This window comes from Podarcis muralis, chromosome 13 (genome assembly GCF_964188315.1).
Source record: "Podarcis muralis chromosome 13, rPodMur119.hap1.1, whole genome shotgun sequence".
Taxonomy (NCBI): Eukaryota; Metazoa; Chordata; class Lepidosauria; order Squamata; family Lacertidae; genus Podarcis; species Podarcis muralis.
Genome location: NC_135667.1, coordinates 54,259,788 through 54,284,272, shown reverse-complemented (window position 1 = coordinate 54,284,272; position 24,485 = coordinate 54,259,788). Strand labels below are relative to the sequence as shown.

The window sequence follows — 24,485 nt, the reverse complement described above, 5'->3', positions numbered from 1 at the left end:
TTTAGTTGAACTCAGTAGGGCTTATGCATGCATAGATTCCATTTAGACCTCGTGAGTGGGGAAGCAGATGCAACTTAACTAGTAAATCACTTAAACTACTCTTAAATTAGTTGAAAATATTTTAAATATATGGAAGTTTATTTAATATTTTTATTAAATCTACTACTTCCTTACATTTTAAGGCCCTCCATGGGGAGGCACGGCAAGGCCCTCTGCTGCAGCGGGGAAGCGCGGCACACCCTCTGCCACTGCGGGGAGGTGCAGCAAGGCCCTCCACCACCACAGATATATATCATGATATATCAAGTTATTGTGATGTTTAGCTGTTGATATATCCTGATGTTGAAAACCAGGTATCGATCAAGTCATGCTGCTTCTTTCTTTTTCTCTTGCAAAAGAATTACTGTAGATTGCTTGGACTACTGCAATATTCTCTCTGGTCTTGGTTCCCCCGCATCTAACAGATGCACCTCTCTTGTCATTTTGATGTTGTGATGCCTCTCCTTAAACCCTGCACTGACTTCCAGTCTTTGCCCAGTCAGAGCCGTCCATGGCCCTTCCTCCTAATCCTTCTGCTCTTGAATTCTGAGCACCCCTGCCTGTATCCTTTTCTCCAGCATTGCCATCTTCAGCCACCTGGAGGTCTGCTACCTCAAAGAGCTCACTCCTTTGTTGTCCCGTAAGCTCAGAACTGCCTCCCTGTATACCAGCATCATGCTGTTTTATTTACATCTCTCAAATCCCTTCTCAAACCCCACTTTTCTGTGAAGACTGGCTCAGTCCCTAGTAGTAGTAGTAGTAATAATAATAATAATAATTTATTATTTATACCCCACCCATCCGGCTGGCTTCCCCAGCCACTCTGGGCAGCTTCCTACAAAACATTAAAAATACATTAAAACAGTAGTCATTATACTTCCCTAAACTTCCTGTGCCCTTGTGTAAGTGTAACTGGCAGTGTAATCCTGTGTAAGTCTAGACAGAACTTAAATGGCTCTTGCTCCCAGGTAAACATGGGCAGGATTGCAGCTTGAAACAGTTGCTCTTTATCCTGTTGTTTCACCGTACTTCTTCTCCCTTTCTCTGTAGTTTCCTCTGTGTTGAATTTAGGTTATAGGTTCCTTGGGGCAGGGGCCTGTCTTTGAAGCACTATGCTCATGGTGGGCACTATACAAATAATTGCTTACTCTGAGAGTAAGTCAGGAAATGCAGTGTCTAGGAGAACTTGGATACTTTTCAGAAATGAACAACTGGGCACCACGTCTCAGGGTTATCGTTCCCACGTCAGAAGAGGAGGAGGATGCCGAGCCTTCTCTTGCTAGAGCTGACGCATTATGCAGAATGAGGTGGTAGAATGAAGTGGCATATTTTTGTACCACTTGAGACTGAAGATTTAATTTGCACCATGCTTGTAGTAAACAAGCATGTGAAGGAGAAGAGGTTGCTAAAGCTTTTTTTGGTGTGTTACTTTACTATATTCGGGGAGCTTCTTACAATGGTGAATATATCATAATGCAACCCTCCACCCCCAATTTACATTCAGAACTAATAAAGTGGGAAATCCCTCTTCATTCTGTGCAACATGTAGATCATAACTTACTGTCTCATACGGCATAAGATCACTGCTCAATTCACACAGCCCTGAAACAAAGACTTGTAGATATGTGTACTGTTTCAGTACATGCCTCTTTTGCACGTGTAAAGTCTGTTTTTTATGGGGCACAAACATTTTACAACAACATGCAGTTTGTGTTTTTGTAATATATGTCTGACTCTTGTACTTAGAGGTCATTGTAAACCCAAAGTTATGAAGCATGCTGAAGAGTGAAATCTTTTAAGCATTTGCCCTTCTGACATCAAGGTTGGCAGTACTTGGCATTCTTGGGGGGGGGGGGCGTTCTTGTCACTAGTGACATATGGCAAGTCCTGTTGTTAATGTTTCTATTGGTCCTACCATTGGGAAGGATTAGAGCATGTGTTAGTGTCATATTGCTGTGCTTAGTATTTTTATAGTCTTTCATATTGGTGAAGTCCTTTGTTGCTTTCACTGCCTTTTCTTAGTTACCATGATACATTTTGGGAATTGTAAGAGGAACTTTTGTGAGAGTTCCTGAAGACTCTGTGGCATTAATTTCACTCCCTTATGTTGTTTCACAGTGAATAGCAATCACTAACAAAACAGTACTTGGGTTTTGGTTCTTCAGAAATGACTACTTGTTCCCATTAAACTAGAAAACATAGGGAAGCACAGTAACAAAAAGCTGAAAACAATATATAATACTGGATTATATAGGATTTATGCCTATATCAGGGATGGCCAGAGGTTGCACCATCTTAAAGAAAACCTTCAGTTACAGAGTAAGCACTCAGGCACAGCCAGGAAGTCTCATATAAAATGCAAAGAGGAGAAGTAGTGCGGCCAGGCAATATATTGATATATCTTCCAAAACTGGTTTGAAGTCCATATCATGATAATGGTTTCATATTTTTCGACCTGGCAATATATCGTGAATCATGGTGTGGGTATGCGTGTGTTTGTGCCTGCTATGCAGAAATCACAATGTGGGGAAAACCGTGAAGCCAGCCAATGCCTCTAAATAGTTCCATCCTTATTTCAGATGTCATGATATATCTGTATATCACAGTGTTGAAAACCATATATCACCCAGCCCTAATGTATGGAATAGCTCATCATTTAAAACCACAGAACATCTTTTCCTTTCTATTATAGGCAAAATTTTTGTTGTACCTTGATTTTTTAAAAAAGAGACAAGGCTGCTAGGGACTTTAAAAAGCTATTTGGATTGAAGGAAGCCCATTTTTTTTTAATGTAATCTGTTTTTATTCTGCTTAATAATTAAAGTTGCCAGTTGGGCAGCTAACTTGGGTTTGCCAGGGATGAGTACTGATAGCTGTTTTATTCCCTTTTTCTGTTAAGATATGGACCTTGATAGCAGGCTATTTATTGACTGTATTATTCAAGTGGAACCCAAGCACTGAACGTTACTTGAGAACAATCTCTGTTCCTGTCTGGATTCTACTGCTCTTCCATTTGGGTGAGTAACCTCATAAAAATATTTATTTCATTTATTTGTTGTTTTTCAGGACTTGGCTATAAAGTATTTCTACAGATTTCTGAAAGAGATGTCAAGCTTGTACCAATAATACTTTACATTCAATTAACTGTGATAATGATTCAGTTACTGGCTGTAGGTGAAGAGGACCAATCATCATAGGCTTACCTTCTATTTTGCATACTGAGAATTCAACACCAACCCTTCCTCACAGTTTTCATTTAAGGCCCCAGGCAACACTTAAACCAATTTTCAGTGAACCAGACGAAAGACCTCCCATTTCAAATACATTATAGAATACCTTGAATTAAAACTTAATTAAAATAAATAGGGTTTATTCACAAATATGCACTAGTAAACAATGATTCATGCTGGCCTTGCAAATTAGGATTATAAATTAAGGTATGGTCATGGTTTTGCATTGTATCTGAACCATGCCTGGAATCCAGTTGTAATGGGAAACCATGGTTTTGTTCTGTGAATGAATCTGCTGGAACCTCTGGGATGCATGCTCCCATCTTCTTTTTCTTGTGCTAGAGGAGGAGTTCAAAAGGTCCCACTTCCACTTGCAAACTAACCACAGTTCCCTGTGACATCTAAACTCAGCAAGCTGGTTTGTTGAAACTACAGTGAGAATTTTGAGAGCATTTGCAGATGATTTAGTATTGACGTTACAGGAGCCAGAATCTAGTACTAAAAGGGTCTTAGAACTGATTCAAGAATTTGGTCAGGTTACAGGGTTTAAACTGAATAAGTCAAAAACCAAGGTTTTAGAGAAAAATTTAACACCAATTGAGAGAGAGAGGTTTCAGAATATGACAGTTTTAACAGTGGTTAAGAAAGTTAAATACTTGGGGATCAACATGACAGCAAAAAATGGGAATTTATTTAAAGACAACTATGAAAAATGCTGGGTTGAGGTGAAAAAAGATTTAGAAACATGGTCAAATTTGAAGCTTTCATTGCTGGGCCGTATTGCTGCTATAAAAATGAATGTATTGCCTAGAATGTTGTTTTTGTTTCAGGCATTGCAAATTGTGGACAAAATGGATTGTTTCAAGAAGTGGCAGAGAGATATTTCAAGATTTGTCTGGCAGGGCAAGAAGCCTAGAATAAAATTTAAAATATTAACAGATGCAAAGGAAAGAGGTGGATTTGCCCTGCCAGACTTTAAACTTTACTTTGAATCAGCAGCTTTTTGCTGGTTGAAAGAATGGCTACTTCTTGAGAACACAGACATTTTGGATTTGGAAGGTTTTAACAACGTATTTGGATGGCATGCATATCTGTGGTATGATAAGGTCAAAGCGCATAAAGCATTTAAAAACCATATTGTTAGAAAAGCATTGTTTAATGTTTGGATAAGATATAAGGATTTATTGGAAAATAAAACCCCAAGGTGGCTGTCACCGATGGAAGCGAAAGCTCAGAAAAAGCTCAATATGGAGGTTAAATGGCCGAAATATTGGGAAATTTTGGGACAAGATGGAGATAGACTAAAACTGCAGAGTTTTGAGAAACTAAAGAACAAAGTGCGAGACTGGCTTCATTATTATCAGATAATGGAGTTATATAATTTGGACAAGAAAATTGGCTTCCAGGTGGAAAAATCAAAATTAGAAACAGAACTGTTAGAACCCAAAACTAAGATTTTGTCAAAGATGTATAACTTGCTGTTGAAATGGAATACTCAGGATGAAACGGTGAAATCTGTTATGATTAAATGGGCACAAGATGTTGGACACAATATTATGTTTGCTGACTGGGAACAGTTATGGACCACAGGTATGAAGTTTACAGCATGTAATGCCCTAAGAGATAATATTAACCAAGGGAGAATTATTGGGCTGTCTTTGTTTTTGTTTTCATTATATAATTTTTGTTTTTTATGTTGTGAACCGCCCTGAGATCTACAGGTGTAGCTAGGGCGGTGTACAAATTTAATAAACAAACAAACAATAGTTCAACCACAAATATCTATGCTTAATTTGTGGTAAAACTGGAAGCTTTCATTCTGCTCTGATATGTGAAAGAAGAGGGAGGAATGTGAGAGCCCAAGGCCAACCAGATTCTGTGGGCCTACAACTTCTAGACAGCATGGCCAATGGTCAATGGAAGTCCTAGTCCAGAAACATCTGAAAGGTCATGGGTTAGCTACTCCTGATTTAGTAGGAAATGGTGGTTTCCCTTATATGAACTGCCCAGTGTGGTTATTTTATTACAGTTCTTGTTGTCTCCCTTTGGAAATAATACTTGTGTTTTCAGAAGTAGTATTATCAAAGTAAATATATCCAGTCAAAATGTAGTCTTTTAATTTCATCTATAATAAGGTTTTTGCAAATATCTGTTAGGTAGCAAAGGTCCTACCTGATCGTTCTGTTCATTCCATTTACTAGTTTATGCATATTATTTAGTAAAAAAGATGTCGATTTTATTCATAGGACCTCCTTTCTTTCAGCTTCTGCAGCAGGTTCTTGGAAGATTCCAGTGTTTTTGGTTATAGTTGTCTTAATGACTGTGGGTATGTTGCACGAGCACCCGAGTGGGAAAGAGTCTTCAGGTGAGAAACTCCCTTTCTCTTGTAGTTCCATAGTAGAGATAGCTAAGCTATGGCCCTTCAGATGTGTTGGACTATAGCTCCATCAGCCCCAGCCAGCATCACCAGTAATGGTGGATGATGAGAGCAGTAGACCAACATATCTGGAGGACAATGAGTTGCTTACTCCTAAAGTATCTTAAGTGAGTGGTAGCTGCTGAAAAAGAATGTTGTCTAGGATTATTCTGGTGTGACTGAAGCTGTTGACAGTCCATGAATGGGAGCAGAAAAAAACCAATTAAACTACTTTCAGACCTTTATAAGTATTTTATTTTTTATAGGGGTAGAACTTCCTGGTCAGATGGTTTCTATTGCAGCATCTACAATAGCCATGGCAATATCAATTACAGGATTTGAATCGAATAATGAGGAACATTCACCGCAATCCTCAGGTGACTGAATATTCTGTAAGAATGCTAGACATTTTTCAATATGTTTGCATGCTTTAATCTTGCTCTTTGAATTTATTAAATATATATACTGCACTTTGTCCACGGATCGCAGGGCAGTTTAGCTATGCTTATTTTGTTACTGCTTGTTTGTTCTGTAATTCATCTTTCAGCTTTGTCATATGTTCCTTAAGATTACTGCATAAAGTGCAAAATATGCAACTTGTGTTTTAAACTGTCATGTTAATGGTGATTTTAGTGATGTGGCACTATATAACAGTTTAACTATTTGTCAGATGATAAGGCACACAAGTTAGCCTTGAGTATTTGTATGGATAAACTGTTCTCTGGGCAGGTGGTGATTACATTAGCAAGTCAGATTCTGTCAAGTTAACTTGTTTTTTTAATACACTCTGCAAACAATAAGGACTATTCTCAAAATTTCACAGAACATAGTTGGAAATTTGAGAGCTGTGAGAGAAATCTCACAGGTTTTTTTTTCTTGCTAAATTGTTCAGTTGATCAAATATTAGTTTCATGTGGATTTTTTCATGATACACAAATTGATTTCTGAGATTTTAGTGACCATGTTGTCAAATTTAAATAGGGCTTCAGCACCATCCAAAACCATGGATTGCGTAAGCAATAATTCAGAACCCCATCTGTGATTTGTTCTGCCAAACTTACTTTTATGTAATGTTTATATGCATACCATACAGCTGAAACTAAATAAACCTACCAATAGAGTAATTCCAAATATGAAGTAGCAGTTTATAAACCAAGCAAACCAAATTCAGTCAGATGACTTCTGTTTAGCCTGTTTTGATTGCAGTCTTGAGCAGTTGCTATCGTACAATATACATGACTTCAGTTCATCATTTTCGATGTTTGTTTGTGAAGGGTCATTCATACTGTCACTCTTGCAGAAATTAATCTTGCTAGTCAAATACTGGAAACTCAAGGAGACGTATTCTGCACAAAACACAAAGCTTGAATTCTCTAAGAGTATGAGAACATGCTATCAGGGAGGTTTTTATATACTATTAGATTAAACTTTTGTAATTGTAGTTCTGTGTTTTGAGCTTGTCTTTTGCAGACTTTTTGAGGCAAATGTATAGGTAAACTGTAATTTAGAGTTGCTTATCAACTTCTGTTTTCTGTCTACTCAATACAATGATCTTTGGAATGCTACAGCTATGCTCTGTAAATTCAAACAGGAGACAAATCCATGGTTTACAATCATCTGTCAAACCACGTATCTGATTCTTGATTTCAGTTGAAACTTTGTGCTAAACCATAGTTGGACTTTAGACATCACACCAAATCATGCTTAGCCAAACCTTGGCGTATGAATAGATTATTTGTTTATAAGCTTCCTTTTGAGATTTCAGAATTCCAAGCATTAAGCCTTTGATTAAAACACTGCAGCAAAAGTTATTTCTGTGTACACTGAAAGCAAATATTTCACTGAAAACTAGAAAGCAATTCTCATTTTTAAGTTTTCCTTCTTTATTTTTTAGAAATGTATGATTAAACTCATTTAGTTCTGGATACGTTGGGCTTTTGGGAAATTACAATGTGGTGTTAAATGCATAGTAGTTTGTATGGGTTTACATGAGACTGGTATACATGGCTTCCCAAGCATCTTAGAAACAGTTCTGATGGCTGCTGTGCTTCTGAATAGCAGTTTGTTTATTTATTTAAACAATTTCTATACCACTTAACTGCAATTGTCTCTTAGTGGTTACAAGAATTGAATACAGAAAAGGTAAGAATATGTTAAAATGATAGAATCAGACTTCAGTTAAAATGTTTGACCTCAACTGGAAGGGAGTACTACAGAATTCAAGTTAAAGTTAAAACTTGCCAGTCTTGTTGAATGTATTATATAGCTGACTTTTTCTTCTTCCAGGAACCGCAGAAAGTAGTGCCACATCTTCTCCATCCACTGTGAGTGGCAGACAGAGACCTGAGATCGGAACACTTCTTAAAAAGAAGAATACAAGCGATATCTACTTTGTTCTTCTTGCATGGTCCATTGTAATAGTTCAAATATGGTTGAATCTCTGGATAATACAGCTGCTGCCAGTACCTGTTGCAGGTTGTTCTCTATTTTCTTATATTGTGAGGTAAAACAATATTTAGATGAAAAACCTTCAACCAAAGTCTCCACAATGCAGATCAGTTGTGAAGGTGGAGAAAAGAGAGTTTGTCAAATTGTAAGGAAACAGAAAACTTTCAGTTGGCTGAATCAAGACTCAGGAGAGCAGAACAGTGGCTGTGCAAGGGAGCTTTGCTACCCTTTCCTCTATACTGCAGCTCCTTGTGTTCCCTGAAAAGCCACCATTATGGGTCAGATCCTCTGAATCCCTGTGGGATGTGGCACAGAGGAGAATTTAAGGAAACTGGGCAGGCAGCCTCCTAATACATACCCTAGCATCACATACCCTAGGTCACTTTGTGCTACAGAGTATAAATAGTAAGAGGCACCAGTTGAGCTGGTGTGGACTGTATGGAACATAAGCAGCGAACTGGAACAAACCAGGGTCTTAAACCATGTTTATGAAATTAATAACATCCTGGCTTGTTCTGAAACTGTTGACCATTGTTTCTCAGTTTGGTAATGAGTGCTTAGCTGGTGATATATCATGAAATTGAAAACCAGATACCATCAAGCCCCACTGTTTGCCTCTGCATAGTTCCATCCTTATTTCAGACATCATGATATATTGGTATATTGCGATGTTTAGCTGGTGATATATCGCAGTGTTGAAAACCAGATACCGCTCAGCCCTGTTGGCTACCCTGCATGTGATCATACGACAGTTGATGCCTTGAAGATTTTTCCAAAGTGGTCGTCAAAGTAGTTAGAGTACTTCTGGACTCCCATAGGAAGAGGGATGATATTGAAATAAAAAGAATACTTAAAACATAAAGAAAAAGAAATTCAGTTGAGGCCTAAGGATCAGGCTGAATGTGTTGCTCATATATGAATTTCTATTTATAAGCCTTAGTGACACGGAGCTGATTTACCTATTGCAGTATAGGAAAAAAGTTGGCAAAGGAATTATCTGCCCATGTGTGGGCACGGTGCCTCTGGACATAAGCCTGTTTGTTCCTTAAGAGTACCACAGTCATATAATTAAGTCTTGTATAAATAATTTTAGCCCCAAAGCATACGGCTAAGCTAGATTTTGGTGCTAATGAGCAGAATATATTTAATCTTGATGCTAGTTACATAATTGCCTCAAACTCCTGGTCAGTCTCCATTACATGAGGGGAAAGTAAGTACCCAACAAGTTGCTCTTCCTCCACTGACTCTTCTTATAATTTTGATTTTCCCAAACAGTACTTCCAGCAGCAGCAGTTCACATTGAAAACCGTAGGCATCATGAGTAATTTCAGACACCATTCTAGTTTCAAACTATGGTTTAGGATCCTCTGAGGCTTTCCACGTATTGTGAGACTCCAAAACATATTTAAACGTGTGCATTTGTGCTGTGTGTATCTCAGAAAACCGAATATTTTTGGAATTTTTAGAATCCTTCATAATTTTTACCACTAATTGGAATCAAGGAGCCTTCAAAGTTCTTAATGTTGAGGTGTGGTGTGTGTACCTATTTGACTCTAGCTCTTGTGACTACGGAATATGTATTACTATCTGTATGAAGCTATTAGCTATTATGTACCTGAAGCACATATTTTGGGAAGTTTTTGTTTCAGGCGGCCAAAATTATTTTTCTGCAAAAAAATATTTTCAGCAAAAGAAATGTAGCAGCCATTTTAGCATAGCTTTCTGCAATATTGCTGATTTCATTTACACCATATTTTAGTAAGTCTTCTTTTAATATTGCAGTGTGGGTTGTCAAAAAGCTTGTGGTCCACTTTGGAGTAGTGAAATTTCTGGTGAGTCACTGCAGTGTCTGGTGGCATGTCCTTGAAGATTTTGTGAGAGAACGTCAAGAAGCTCTTGCACCACGACCAATCAAAGGCCTCGGAAGAGTCATTCTAAAGCTAGACAGTAAGGTATTTAAAGTTGCTTCTTAAACTTGTGCGTCTCTCTGTGTGTATCATATATAAAACTTATTTAAACATTTTTATCCTGATTTTCAACCAGAGCATCAGCTATATTAGGGGAGTGGGGGCAGAGTCAAACCGGTTTTGCCTATTTCAATTACAAATACGTTCATGCACTTTTAATGAATGTGCAGAACCCTTTAGTATTGTACAATCCTGAAGGTAATTTGCACCGTTTGGGCTTTAGGTTGTAAACAGTACTAGTTACACAGTTAGGATTGCTGTAGTTAATGGCTTAGGTACAGTGTTCTTTTGAACAGAACTCAAGCCATAGGATGCTCCTGCAGGTGAAAGGTAGGGAGGGGACTTTTGCTGATTGTAGCCCTTTGTGCTTCATGAAAATTTGCTCCAGCAGGTTTTGGGATCATCATACACATACACATGTCTGCCAATGGGAGTCCCCACTGGATCGGAGAACTTGGGTTCCAAGCCAATGCCTCTTTTGTCTATAGTCAACTGAGCCTCCACAGACCAAATTTCTTTTTCCCTCCCCAAAGAGGGACTCCCAGTAATAAACCCACCCAAAGGAGTTGTCAAATACATACCTCCTTGGCATTAGTAATGGAGAAGCTTCCTTCTAGATGACTTGCTGGGCCACATTCTGCACTTTTCTAAGGGTGGGAAATACCTGGCCAGGTGAGAGCTTGCTACATTAATGGAAGAATCTGCTGAGACAGATTGTAAAGGTAACCACAAACGTTAGGGTGCCTTTCCAGCTGTGTAGTACTTGGCCAGTCTGAGAAGCTGTAACAGTTGTGGGTGAAATTTGCTTTCTGACCTACCATGTCTAGTCATATGGAGACTATCCTGATAACGTTTGTTTGTTTGTTATAAAATAAAAAATATTCTTTAAAAATGGTAAAAGAGAAACCTTTCTCAGAAAAGTCACTGTGGACATAGATCATGATACAGTTTACATGTACAGACACCCCTCCATTTATGCACGTTCGGTATGTGTGCAACCGCACATACGTGCATTTCACCAAACCTGGAAATGACTTTAAAAATGGCAAAAAAGGCCCTAAAAGAGCTCAGAAAGAGCAAAAAAGCATGAAAACAGCGCCCAGCTATCCCAGGAGCCTTTGCACCAATGGTTGAGGCCTGTGGAGAGTTGGAGCCTTGGAGGGAGCTTGGTGGAGTTTGGCATCTGGTAAGTGCCGCTGGTTTTTTTAAAGGGTTTTTCAAGGCTGTTGAGAGGTTTAGAGGGTGTTTGCAGGCTTTTCCAATGGTGTTTCCAATATACACAATTCCATGTGTGGGTGCGGTGCCTCGGGACATAACCCCCGCATAAATGGGAGGTTGCTTGTAAATTAATTGCTGTATCAGTGGCAAAGGTCCTGGACTGCAGAGTGCAGTACTCAAGCTGTGGGGTAAATAGTTTTAGGTGACTAGAGAGGGGGAATGTGACACAACAGGAATGGATGGTGTCTTTAAGTAATCATTCATCTTTGAATATCGAGCTTCAGCTTTAAATAATCAGTCCAAAATCATCAAGTTCCCCCAGTGCCTTGTACATCTTTTACATTTTCTGATGGCACTGACTATTCTGTTATATTATCTCGGTAAACACTTAGAACCACCTTATCATACCTGCAAATGAGCATTGTGATATTTACAGCTTTTCCTATGTTTCTAGACTAATATCTAAGATAAGCAAAGTTCAATAAACACTGCAAGCTAAAGCACAGAGTAAATCATTATCATTCTACTGTTTTATTATAGTATAATTGGGACAAAACAAACAATAGAGTCCACTGAATATTAATTGAATGTCTAGTTGTATGAGCTTTTAGCTGTATCGGCCTCAGCCAAGCAGTTTCACGGAGTCCGCACCCCACTGCCGGCTTGTGCGGTTGCCTCTCCCCTCAGCCAAGCAGTTAATGGAGCCCCCATCCCACTGCTGGCCCATACAAGCTGGCGGCAGAGTGGGGGATCCTTTACAATGCTCCTGCCCCCCAGCTGAACAGCCCTGATGCGTTGAAAACCTGACATTGCCCAACCCTATGCTCAGTGAGGCAGAATATTGCCAATATGTTAACAATGCTGCTGAAAGTGTCCAATGAGCTGCCATGCTTAGTTTAAAGTGCTGGTACTGGTGTACAAAACCCTATGCAGTTTTAAGACTAGGATACTTAAAAATAAATAAATCATCCTTTATATATCCAGTCTATCACTGCTGTCTGTAGTGAAAGCCCTCCTGCAAATACCATCTCATCAAGTTATCCATTTCCTACAATGTAGGAATCAGACCTTTAGTGTGGTGACATCTACCCTCTGGAACTCCCTCTCATGGTGTCATCTCTGTGATCTTTTAATTGCTTATTTGCACCAGCTATTTTTAATCCCTTAATCACCAAGGTTTCTAAGTGGTGTACATAAAAATGACAAAAGCATCCGTTGAAGGTCTTCCTTGTAAGTGGACATTCTTATCCCAACTATATTGAGCTTGAATTTATTTTTATAGTTGATGCTTCTATTGTTAGATCACTTCAGGATTGTTTCTCGGAAGCAATTCATTAAAAAAAATAAAAATCTGGAATGACGATTGAGGTTGGATCCACTCTTCATCTTATTTCTTGTTCTGGTTTTCTAGAAGGTATTGCAATAGATTATGTTTAGGATTTTATCTTCAGATTTGCTCATCTACCTTGTAGTAAATGCATGGATTCTCTGTGTAGTGAATACCAGTGTTGCATGCTGTAGTTTCCTCATTGATTGACATGCTGCGGTCATTGTAGCAGAATGAAAGTGCATGGCTACTTCATTACTGACTTGCTACCACTTGTGTGGATTTTCTGGGGGGAAAGTCCTATACAAAGTACGAGTAATTTGCATAGGAATGTTTTCAGTTTGCATTGGAAAATATTCTGTTGTCTTACGAGAATGAACTAATTTAGCATGCTTATTTTACTTCTGTTTAGTAAACAAAGCTAAAAGCTTTGAAAAGCTTACCTAATACTGATTTGCAATTGGCATCTATTTCTTTGTTAGTAGTGAACTTAATCAAATTGAAAAATTAAGGAAAATTTTCTGCCCTACACCACTGTTTCACTGGCCTTTAAGAAGATAATTAATTGTATTTGAAAGCTGCTTAATTTTGTAGAAGGTTGTTTTCTTGTAGGTCATCTAGTTTCGGACACGACTAAATAACAACAACAACATCTAGTTTCTATGTCCAGTATTACTGACGATGCCTTATTTCTTTGCCTTGGCAATGGCCTAGCAGTTTGCTCCTGCCATTCAGTCTACACAGGTCACCTTTTAAAATGTACTACAAAAGTAACACGATCAGATATTATATAGAATTGATAAGCACAGTCTTATTTCTGCTCACTGGCCTCCAGCTGCAATTTCTTCAAGCACCACTCTCCCATTACTCTCCGTTAAGCACCTTAAAGCACAGAATGACCTGGTGCAACTAGCAGGTAATCCTATTGAAGCCCTAGTCTCCATCAGCCCTGGCAAACCTTGAAGCTGAAGTGCCAAATGTTTTTCACCTAATTCCATTATTCCAGTTGATGGAGAAGGGATAAGAGAGTAGAAGCTGCTCTTTGAAAGAATTCTCAGGCCTCAGTGGCAATGTTTCTAAACTTTTTTTTGAGCTGCCTTTGGGTAGATGGACTCACTGTAACAGAGCTGAAGTCCAAACAGCTCAAAGATGTATTGAGGAAGATACCAGTTCCCACAACATTCCTGGTATGTTTTTTCTTTGATGAGTCCAACTTGGTTTTTTTAAAAAAAAATAGGTTTTGTTAAATAAAAAGAATGTTTTCATTTGTCACACAATGAAAATAAAACAAAGACATGGCTGGAAAAAAATAAAAATCACATAACAGCCAACATACTGTGATCTCCAATTGTTGCATAAATGACCATGTACCAGTAATGCCCTTTAAGTATTGAGGACATACCCCAGTGGGGTAGCTTGGATAAGCGTGGCTAAGGAAATAGATTCAAGTTCACATACCCATCTCTACTACTTTTGCTGGAGCAAAGGTATGTGGTAAACCACTGGATGCTAGACTTACTGAAGCTAAAGACAAAAAAGATGCTATTCACAGCAAAAAGGAGCACAATTCCAAGTTGCAAAACTTTTTTCGCTTCTCAAAGCAATCAAAATGGTAGTCATACAGTCCATCCAAATTCAAGTGATCAAGACCAAAACCCCTTTGCAGAGGAGTGCAGAGATGCTTGTCCAACTCTTTATGGATCTTCTTTAAACAATTCAAGAACTAGAGCTCCACCTGATGCCAGGCAAAACCCAGCATGCCCATTAGAGGTTGACTGTTCCTATTTGCTTGCATCCAGGAACGGACAGCGGCAGATTCCTGTGTCTGAAGCATTGTTTCCAAGAAATACGTGCTAGAATTTACTTTCTGACTTGGGGGCAAGTTTCCTGGGGTCCTGGACTTGGGGGAAGCAACAAACTACCTCATAAAACTCCTCTGGGTGTTCAGGCCATCAAGAGATGATTCACGTTTTCTTGACTTCAGAGAGACAACAGAAGGTTCAGGCTTGGGAATCAGATCTCCTACATCATTTATACCTCTCCCTAGACCGATGGCTGTCTCTACAGTGTTTTGTTGTTTTGCAAGGATTGAAACTTGCCACCCCTGACAATCTTGGTCACCACAAATGGCAGCCCTGTGGCAGTGGGACTCACCTCAAAGGATACAGGCCTTCATTAGAGACCCACAGATAGCATTGGTTGGCTGCAACCAGGAATTAGTAAATCTCAGAACTTGTTTCAAAACGGCCATGTCCTTGTTTGAACAGTCAATGTGTTTTGCAAAGGTGTTCATAAGCAGACAGGGAGGTGGGTGCTTTATGTCACACCACATAAAAACCAGTGACATAATAAAATGGGCACAGTAGCCCCTGTTGTTCATCAAATTGGAATATCAAGCCTGGGGACTTGCTCCGGAAAACGTATCTGCAGAGAGATGGAATGAGTCCTCAATCCCAAAATACTTTTGAATCTAGTTCAATGATTATGAAAACCTGAAATGGATCTCTTCACCAGTGCTGAAAATACTAAAGATTCAAGATTCTTTTCAAGGTATCTCTGTCTCAATTCAAAGAATACAAATACCTTTTGAATCCAAATTTTCATACTCCCCACCCTCTGCCCAGAGGACCAGTATAGGCCATGTTACACTTTTTTCGGTAGAATTGTGTGTTAATCCAATCCTGACCTAACTTTGGGAGCATATTCAGTTTATGCCAAGGACATTTTCTGCCTGAAAATTCGGCTGGAGTGAGTTAGCCAGTCAGTCATAAACCAAACCTGACAAGAGGAATATGTAAATGCTGATCCTCCAAGAACATTATTTTAGCATTATTTATTATTCAAATAGTGTCATTTGTAGAGCAAAATGCATATATAGTGCATAATAGTGCATATGAAAGGAGAAACTTAACATACATTTGAAGATAATGATAATAAGAACACCATTAACATCAATTAATAATTAATCATTATTAAAATTCTCACAGTACTTACCTGCTTTGTGAACAGTGCCATTCACAACCAAAAAATTGTGAATGCTGTACTGCTTGTGTCATGTGCAGATGGCTAGATCCTAAACATGGGCCGCCATATTTAGCTGTGTCATCCAACTTGGTCGATCGCCAGCCCCATGTGATATTTTCCGCTTCCAGCTGCATAATGTTAAGAGCTGCTCCATATCTGGGTTTGCAATGCTACATGTTTTGTGTGTAGCATCAGTGTGTCTGCTGTTGAAAGAGTAGGCACATTGGACATCATTGAGCTGTGATGTTCCATCATACAGGAGTAGAATGAAACGCTGCAGCAGGACAAGTTTTTTCCCCATCTATCAGAGAATTTGCTGTAGAAAGCCAAAGGAATGCTTCGTCCGTGTTTTGAAATGCCACCCATATTTTCCATGTTGTAAATTTTTCCTGTGCCACAGAAGAAATAAACTATTGTAGCCAGTAAAGGAATAGAAACCCATCAAAGGTCTGTGCAGTTCTGCTGGCAGTTGAGAGCAGATCTCATTAATGGGAACAAACTACTTAAATATCCCACTGTTATACTCACTCTACAAAGGCATCATTTTATCTATACAGATTTGATATGCCAAATACTGTCCCCTGGGGGGGGGGGGAGAAGAATTTTTCCTCTCCTTTTTCTTTGGATTCTGACTATGATAATACCTCAAAATTACCAAGGCGTGTGGTTGCCAGAAGCAAAATATTGTTGGTTCTTTTACATGGATATCAGGAAGTTTCCCTTCCAACCTTTTGTCCTAAGCTGGTGCATCAACAGGCAAAGATGTGGCAAAAACTGGGCATTTAAGGGGCTCTTTAATTGTACTTGGGGAGAGTGACACTCTGAATCTCTTTTTGATTTCTTTCAGATTGGTTCAGAGGTTAGGAAAGTATCAAAACCCACCATTTCTAGGTAATTGGGTTGCAGCAGCCTCCTGAAGTCATTCTTATTTGGCAGAAATTTGCAAAGTGGTAGTGTATTTTCCAGTACACAATTCTTAAGGCATTGAACAATTGATGCCCTCAGTACATACAGCATTTAGGGGAAGGGTCTTGCAGAAAGTAGCTATTCATAAAGTTTTAGTCCCTGGACCCCACTCTGGGACAGTACAGTGGTACCTTGGTTTAAGAACTTAAGTCCGTTCTTAAACCAAAGCGTTCTTAAACCAAGGCGTGCTTTCCCTTAGCAGTGGGGGACTCAATTTACACTCAACAGGAAGCAGAACATTTTCTGCTTCCAAGGCGAGTTCACAAACCAAAACACTTCCGGGTTTGCATCGTTCTTATTCCAAGTTGTTCATAAACTAAGCTGTTCTTAAACCAAGGTGCCATTGTACTGATTTTTAAAGAGTTCTGAACATTTTTGCAATGCCCTTTTGAGTCATGGGAGAAGAAGATATCCTATTCCTGTTCTCCATGACTGCCGGAGGGCATTCTGTGCATGTCTGTGCTGTCCTTTGGGTCGGTGGTTGATTAGGCAGGAAGCTCTGGGGTTGTTCCTACGGCCCTGTTCTTTTCTCTATACAGTTGTCTTTCTTGCACATCAAGTTAATGAGTTGTGTTATCAGTTTATAGGGTTGAGGGGTTATTCTAGTTTAGTCTGGGTAGAATGAAGGCCCCTCCCCTTGACAGAGCAGCTAAAGTGATTGCACCTTGCAAGGGGGGAAGCCTGCTGCCAAAGGTTTTTGGAATGCCCTTGGTGAGTCAGGGAGAAGAAAAAAATACATGGTAAGTAATCTCCTTTTCTCTTCCCTATCTCCAGTCCCATGGCTTGTTAAATGAATTTAGCATTTTTCTCACCCCAGAAGAATGAACCCTTTTAAAGAGTGTCACCCAAACAACCCCAGAAGGCAGTTTGTCTTCTGTAGGTAATGCTGTTGTGTATATTTTAGCCCATAAACTTTAGCTTAGAATACACTAATATAAATCAGCAGTGCAGTCCGACTTTTGTTGGTACCGTCCATGTTTAAAAATTTCTAAATACTGTACATATTTTTTTCTGATTGAAAAAATGGTTTTGATGGTTTCTGCCACGTCTTTACGGCTTTGATGAAAGTCTGTCTCTGGAATGGTTTCATTTCATTCCTTGGATAATCCAGGGGTGTGTGTTTTTCATTTTTGCACTACAATTGCATTCTTCAATAATTCTTCACTGTCTTCTTGTCTCTTTCTCTTCTGCGTTCTCCCACTTTCCTTCTCCCAAGCTGTGGCATTGGCTTAATAAGAAGGTAAATAAGCAGACAGTTTGTTTGCAGTCAATATATTTTGTGCCCTTTCCCAGCATGAAGTGGTTTTTGTTTCTTGTTGGTAACATGGCTTGGTCTTGATTTGCATCACAGCAGTTTTATTCCAGGCCATGATATAAGCTACAGAAGGTCATTCAATGCCCTCTAGTTTTCTTTAGCATGCTTGATGAAGAAGGATTATGTACTGAACATTGACATTGAATGATATATGTTCCATTTGCCTCAAATTGAGATAAACAAACTCCACGTAGCTCATGTTTATACATAACCGAGAACTTGAAGCTGAGGAATAGATATATAAACTTAGGTAGAATGCTTACACAACTGCTGGTGAATAATAAATAATATGGTCTTCATGTGAGCATATTGCTTCATTTGCTGCCAGAAGTGCAAATTGGGTGCCAGTAGAAGAGAGTTATTCGCAGGAGAGGAATGGCAAGAGGAAGATGCTTGTTTAACTCTTGCCCTTTTGCTGCTTTCTCTCTGCTTCCCCTCCCTACGGGTGGTTTCCCCCACTTACCTTCCCAGGCAACCAAGAAATGTAATTACAAAGAAAAACAGGGAGTGGGGCAAGAGTTCATTCCCCCCCCCCAAAAAAAAATTATTGGTTTTCACAATATTATAAACAAACAAACAAACACACACACAAGACAAACAAACATAAATCATAGCCTTATTAAAAATTACAGTTATTAACTTTGTTAAGTGACTTCCTCGCTTCCCCTTGGTTGAAATTCATTGCATGTCCTTTTAACGGTTTTCCAAATCCCAATTTTAATGAAATTTAAGCATTAACATCCTTAGATCTTCACCTTATAGAATTAAACATATCAATTCATCACTTAACATAAATAAAATCCTAAGCTCGTTAAGTATCTGCAAGCTATTTCCAGTTAGTTTAACTTAACAAATTGGGAGTGGGGCAAGAGTTCAGCAGCCCTTCTCAGTTTGCTCTTCTCACCTATAGGTATCCCCTCTCTGCTTTGGGAGCCCCATGTTTTGCTGCCAAACACAGAGTTCCACCTCTGATTGGCTTCTGGGGGGAAATGTTTCTAAAAGAACATGAGGATGGAGCTTTTCAGTGATGTGATGGTGAATAAAGAATATAGAATGTGGGCAAAACATGAATTACCTGGGATTTTCATTTGCAACTGGGAGATGAGAGGATGCTAGCTTGATGTGAAGAAGCTTCTGAACCTGGAAGGTTGCTGGGCAGGGGAGGGGAAAGAAAGCAGAATTCCAGTTACTATATAGTTCATCAGCTCAGGTTCCCTTGATTATAGTTTTTTTTTCTAAAAAGAAAGTTATAACTTAACAATACTTTTAATATTTGAAATGGTTTAAGTCTACTTTGAGCTAGTTCAAACAAAACCTGAAAGCCTGTTTAAGGAATTACGATGAGCCACAAGCTTGTGTATTCCCCCTCTCCGTCTGCACAAATTGCCCAACCATAATTAGCCATGGCTGATATGTCTGCACTGATACCATTTGGGAAATTCAGTAGAATGCAATTGGCAGTTGCAGCTAGAATTGGTTTTTCCCATAATGTTCGAGAAAAAGGTATAAAACATATTATAAATACATGGTTATTCCTTGCATATGGCTTTTCTTAACCAAGCTGAAGCCAGTGCAATGTAAATTACTATTGGGCTGATCTAAGATTGATGGGACATAATATTACTTATGTTTATTTATCTCTTAGTAGACCTAATGGGCTGTATCTTGACTAAGTCATATTCAGAATAGACTGTATTGATTTCATCAGGCCTACTCCCATGTATGATTTATTCAGATACAACCTGATCCCTGCAAATACTGATTTGAGAGAAAAATTGCATATTTGCTCAGAAAGATATTTCGTACATAATACTCTATACACAAATATTTGATTGAAAAGCAATTAAAGATGTATATAAAATATTTGATGCTTGCCATGCCAAATTATTGTGTGCAATTCACACAGGAAGAATGTGCTTTATCCTCAAAGGACGATTTCCATCGTATAAGCATTTAAATTAAATTTCATTAGTTACACTGCATTCACTATTTAAAACAGTTTGAAATTTTGTTCACTGCAACTTTCCCCCCTGAAATTCTAAGAATAATGATCAGAAAACAATATTTACAAGAATTTAATGCATTTATTTTGTACTAGGGTTCAAAACACAACTTTTGTGTAAGGTTATTTTTAAAAAATAATAATTAAAAATGAGTTTCATTGACTACATGCTTACTCTTCCTTAAGTGAATGACCTTCTGCGACTTAATGGCTTGGTATCTCTAACTCATAGATTATCATGACATTTGTTTGTAACTGTTAATAATTCCAGTGAGTTTCTTGATTATGAAACTAAATCACTAATATCTTAGAATATTTTTCTGTGTGGGCAGGGAATGCAATCACTGATTATGGCCAGCCTGGTAAGGGATAGTGGATGCAAGTTTAGCTTAAGTATATTTCAACTCCTTACACATAAAATACGCAGATAGTTTGATGCAGAATCTAAGATCAGCAGAAAGGTAAAGCATGATCAATGAGGTGCAAGGTGCTCTTGAGTTAAAAATTAAGCCATTCAATTATTTGCCGCTAACTCACATTGACCTGCAGCAAGGAGCTAGCGCACACATTGTGATTCTGATCCTTTTATTGTGGTTAAGGAAGTGAACTGTGGGGTTTCGTTCCCTTCCGCACAAATTCCCACCATGGCTTTAACTATTACTAAGCCTTGTGTCAGCACTAATCTTAACTGTGATTAATGCTAACCAGGGTTTGTTATTACTAGGGTTTGACACCAGAGTTTGAAGCTAGTTACTCCTTGGATAAGGGATTAGGGGCCTCGTGTGTATCAGCCCTTAGTTTATTTCTGAAACTATTGGAAAACCTTCAAAGTCTTGACCTAAATCAGAGTAGCCAAGAAAATTGCATGATTAATCAGGTGATTCAGTCATCAGTTTGCACCCATGAAGGAGAGGGATGGTTAATGATACAAACAAGAGTATTGGCAGGCTTGGAGGATTTCCAAGGGTTGCAGAAATATTTATATATTTTAAAAAAAGAACCCTAAGGGGGAAAGAGATCCCAAAATACTTCAGTGATGACTGAGCACTCAATAGCCACAAAACGGTGTCTGTTGCGGGTGAAGAGTGGAAAACCGGGGTGGGGAGGATGGAATGTAGTGGAGTGTTCTAGAAAAGAGCATGGCGACCTAGTTGGAACAATGAAGAGGAGCATGCTTCACTGCAACATTTTGTTGATGGTCCCACTTGTCCCGTAAGTGTGAATAAATGCATCAGTAAATAATCCTTTTGCAGTTGCAAGTAAAACATGTTCTAGAGTTAAAGAACTTTTCCAATGTGTTCACTTACTGTGTGCTGCAGTCCCAAGTTGTTAACATCACCTGGCTAAATTTGCTTATTTGTTTCAGGGTGGCCTTATTTATGCTTGCATAGTTGAACTTTTGTTCCTTTAATGTGACCCATGTATAGAAGCGCTATGAGACAGCAGTGTAAGTGTATAAAGAGTATATAGTACCGTATTTTTCGCCCTATAGGACGCACTTTTTCCCCTCCAAAAATGAAGGGGAAATCTGTGTGCGTCCCATGGGGCGAATGCAGGCTTTCGCTGAAGCTTGGAGAGCGAGAGGGGTCAGTGCGCGCCGATCCCTCTCGCTCTCCAGGCTTCAGGAAGCTATCAGCAAGCCTGGGGAGCCTGCGGGAGTTCCCGCAGGGCTTCCTAGGCTGCGGATAGCAGCCTGCTGCCCGGGGCGCGCTGAAGCAGAGCGTCCCGTGCTTTGGGCAGATATCCGCAGCCTGCTGTCCGGAGCGCGGGGCGCGCTGAAGCAGCGCGCCCCGTGCTTTGGGCAGACATCCGCTGCCTAGGGAGCCCTAGGGAGCGCAGGGCGCGCTGAAGCCGCGGCTGGGGGGGGGATAAATTGTTTCCCTCCCCCCCCCAAAAAAAAACTAGGTGCGTCCTATAGGCCGGTGTGTCCTATAGGGCAGTGTTTCCCAACCTTTTTTGGGCAAAGGCACACTTGTTTCATGAAAAAAATCTCGAGGCACACCACCATTAGAAAATGTTTACAAAATTAACTCTGTGCCTATATTGACTATATATAAAGTAACTCTCTTTAATAGGAATCAAATAAACACAAAGATAGTATTTTATAATTACTTTATTATGAAATAGTAAGTAAACAGAAATATGAAAAATTATAAAATACTTTATTCAGTGCGCAACCTGGGCCTGTTTACCATGCGCACAACATCATCCAACACATGAACTAGGTCTGCTGGTAAAGTCTTGGCTACGAGGGCCTCCCGGTGCAAAAAACAATGCGTAACAATACATCTGGATTTCTTTCCTTCACTCTGCTTACAAAGCCTTTGAAACCTCCCTAGATATCATCGTCATTTGCATGCTGTTTCCATAGTTAAAAACCATGCTCGAGGCGGCTTACGACATGGCAATATTTACATAATTACCCAAATGCACTCATAAGAAACCGTATCAAAGCGCCCACAACGAAATTAAGCAATCCCCACACAAGTTATAACGAGATCTATAAAGAGTAGTTTAGTATCACGAACAGCAAGATGGACATAAACAAAATAAAATCTTGACTCTAACAACCCCACCTGGCCTAAATCTCCTGCGCGCACCGATGCCCACGCAGGCATTTCCAGCAGCTCTTCCTCCTCCGCCTCTTTTTGCATTGCCAGCAAAGAAGGAATGAGGAAGAAAAGGCGCAGCGGCAAAGAAGCGCGCCTTCTCAGAATGCCGCTGCTGCCCGAGGACTACATTTCCCAGAATGCCGCGGCCGCCCAGCCGAGATGCGCCCTGATTGGACGGCGTTGCTAAGCCGCTCGCGCCGGGGCTGAGCGTTCGGCAGAGGCGCGCGCCATAAGACGGGCGTCGTGCGCGGAGCCTGGCTCGGGTCGCCAATGCTGCGGGCGGACATGGCGAGCTGGGCGGGACTCGGGCGCGCGCTGGGCGCCTGCTGCCTCCTGGGCCTCTTCTGCGGCGCTGCGCTGCCCTTCTCGCTGCAGGGCGCGAACGAGAAAGCGCCCGCCTCCCTCCCACGGCACACCAGGTAACGTCTCGCGGCACACTAGTGTGCCGCGGAACACCGGTTGGGAAACACTGCTATAGGGCGAAAAATACGGTAATCAATAATAAAAGAGGAACATAAACCATTGTTCTTCTTTGTACTCCCTGTGCAGGCACACAAAGAGGGTCCTGTACAGAGCACAATTCAGAAACATGTAGAGCTTAAACTAACACATATTTAGGAGCCAACTGCACCCGCTGAACTAAGCATGCATGCTCTACACCCTCCTGCTCAGTTCTTCAACTACCACCCAGCAGCACTGTGGAAAATATTTCTGAGATCTCATGATTCCACTCACTCTAATGTTTTGTTCTGTTTTCTCTGTCTCTCTCGTTCTCTTGTGTGTGTGTGTTCTCTACTTTTGATTTCACTTCACTGGTATTTGATTTTACAATTGTAGTGAAGTGTCTGTGGTGCAGCGACTGTTTTAAAATTGCAAAATGCATAGGAGACAATGACAAACCACTGATAAATACAACAATTATAATATTTCTGTAAGAGAAGAGCACAGGGTTTAGAGTGGTGTTTGCTGTCAGAAGATCATCAACATACACACATGTGGGTGATGCTTTTGGAAAGAGCTTCCTGCCTCCCAAGTGAATGGTTAATAATGCCTTGGCTATACACAGCCAGTGTTGGTGACTCAGGTTGTTTACCTTCTCCAGATGTGCAGGTAACTGTTTCAGTTTCTGAAGAGGAGACCAAGGAACGTTCTTCCCTTCACTCTCCAGGTTGTGATGTGAAGTGCCCACGCAAATCCGTATTTGTGCCACTCCTTTCCACATCATTAACACTTCCACCACTCCCAACTTTTGTCTCTGGGCTGGGAACATCAGGTGTCTCTTAGGAGTTCCACCAAGGTGATCATTAGGGCTGTTCATGTTTGAAGAACAGAGATCCTTTCTTCTCTATCCCTCTGTCATGTTTACTCCCCAATCCAGGTAGAGACTACTTTACCCTAGAGGGAAAGGTACTGCTATGCTGCAACCTAGATCCCTACAATCTCAGTGGCACCGGCATCTTCCTCCTCTTGAAGGTGGCTATGAGGATCTCTAGCCATCTTTACGTCTTCTGAATTACTGCTGCTCTGCCCTGGCAACTGTGTCTAAACTCTCCTGGGCTTATGATGATGTGTTTATATAACATTTTACATACTTTAACATGACTTCCCTTCTTTTCTTTCCATGGTTCATTTTGCATATCTTACATCAATGCGTATTTTATAAGAACTATTCCAATCGGTTTTCCTCTATTACATCCATCAAAAATTATTCATCTTGAATTTATCTTAATTCTGCCAGTGTTTTCAGCTATACACAGTTATTTTCCATATACTCAGTAAACGTTTTCCAATCTTCTTTAAACGTATGTTCTTCTTATTCTGTCTGTTAAATCTGCAAGTTATGCTCGTTTTGTCAACTTAAGTTGCCAATCTTCTTTAGTTGGGACCTCACATACTTTCCATTTTGGGGCTAACAAAACAC

The 24,485-nt window shown here is 39.9% G+C and overlaps 1 protein-coding gene across 3 annotated transcripts in view; it reads left to right on the top strand.

The window, feature by feature from the left end:
• The window catches only part of TMEM245 (transmembrane protein 245), a 55,171-nt gene that overhangs the window by 4,368 nt on the left and 26,318 nt on the right, over positions 1–24,485 (top strand). For 2 of the 3 annotated variants that reach the window (XM_077917626.1, XM_028703024.2), the window contains exons 2-7: positions 2,939–3,056; positions 5,533–5,634; positions 5,952–6,062; positions 7,972–8,160; positions 9,916–10,085; positions 17,852–17,875. In XM_077917626.1, coding sequence (XP_077773752.1) covers positions 2,939–3,056; positions 5,533–5,634; positions 5,952–6,062; positions 7,972–8,160; positions 9,916–10,085; positions 17,852–17,875 — 714 coding nt within the window. The remainder of the gene's footprint in view (positions 1–2,938; positions 3,057–5,532; positions 5,635–5,951; positions 6,063–7,971; positions 8,161–9,915; positions 10,086–17,851; positions 17,876–24,485) is intronic. The other variant, XM_028703023.2, reaches the window with a different exon arrangement.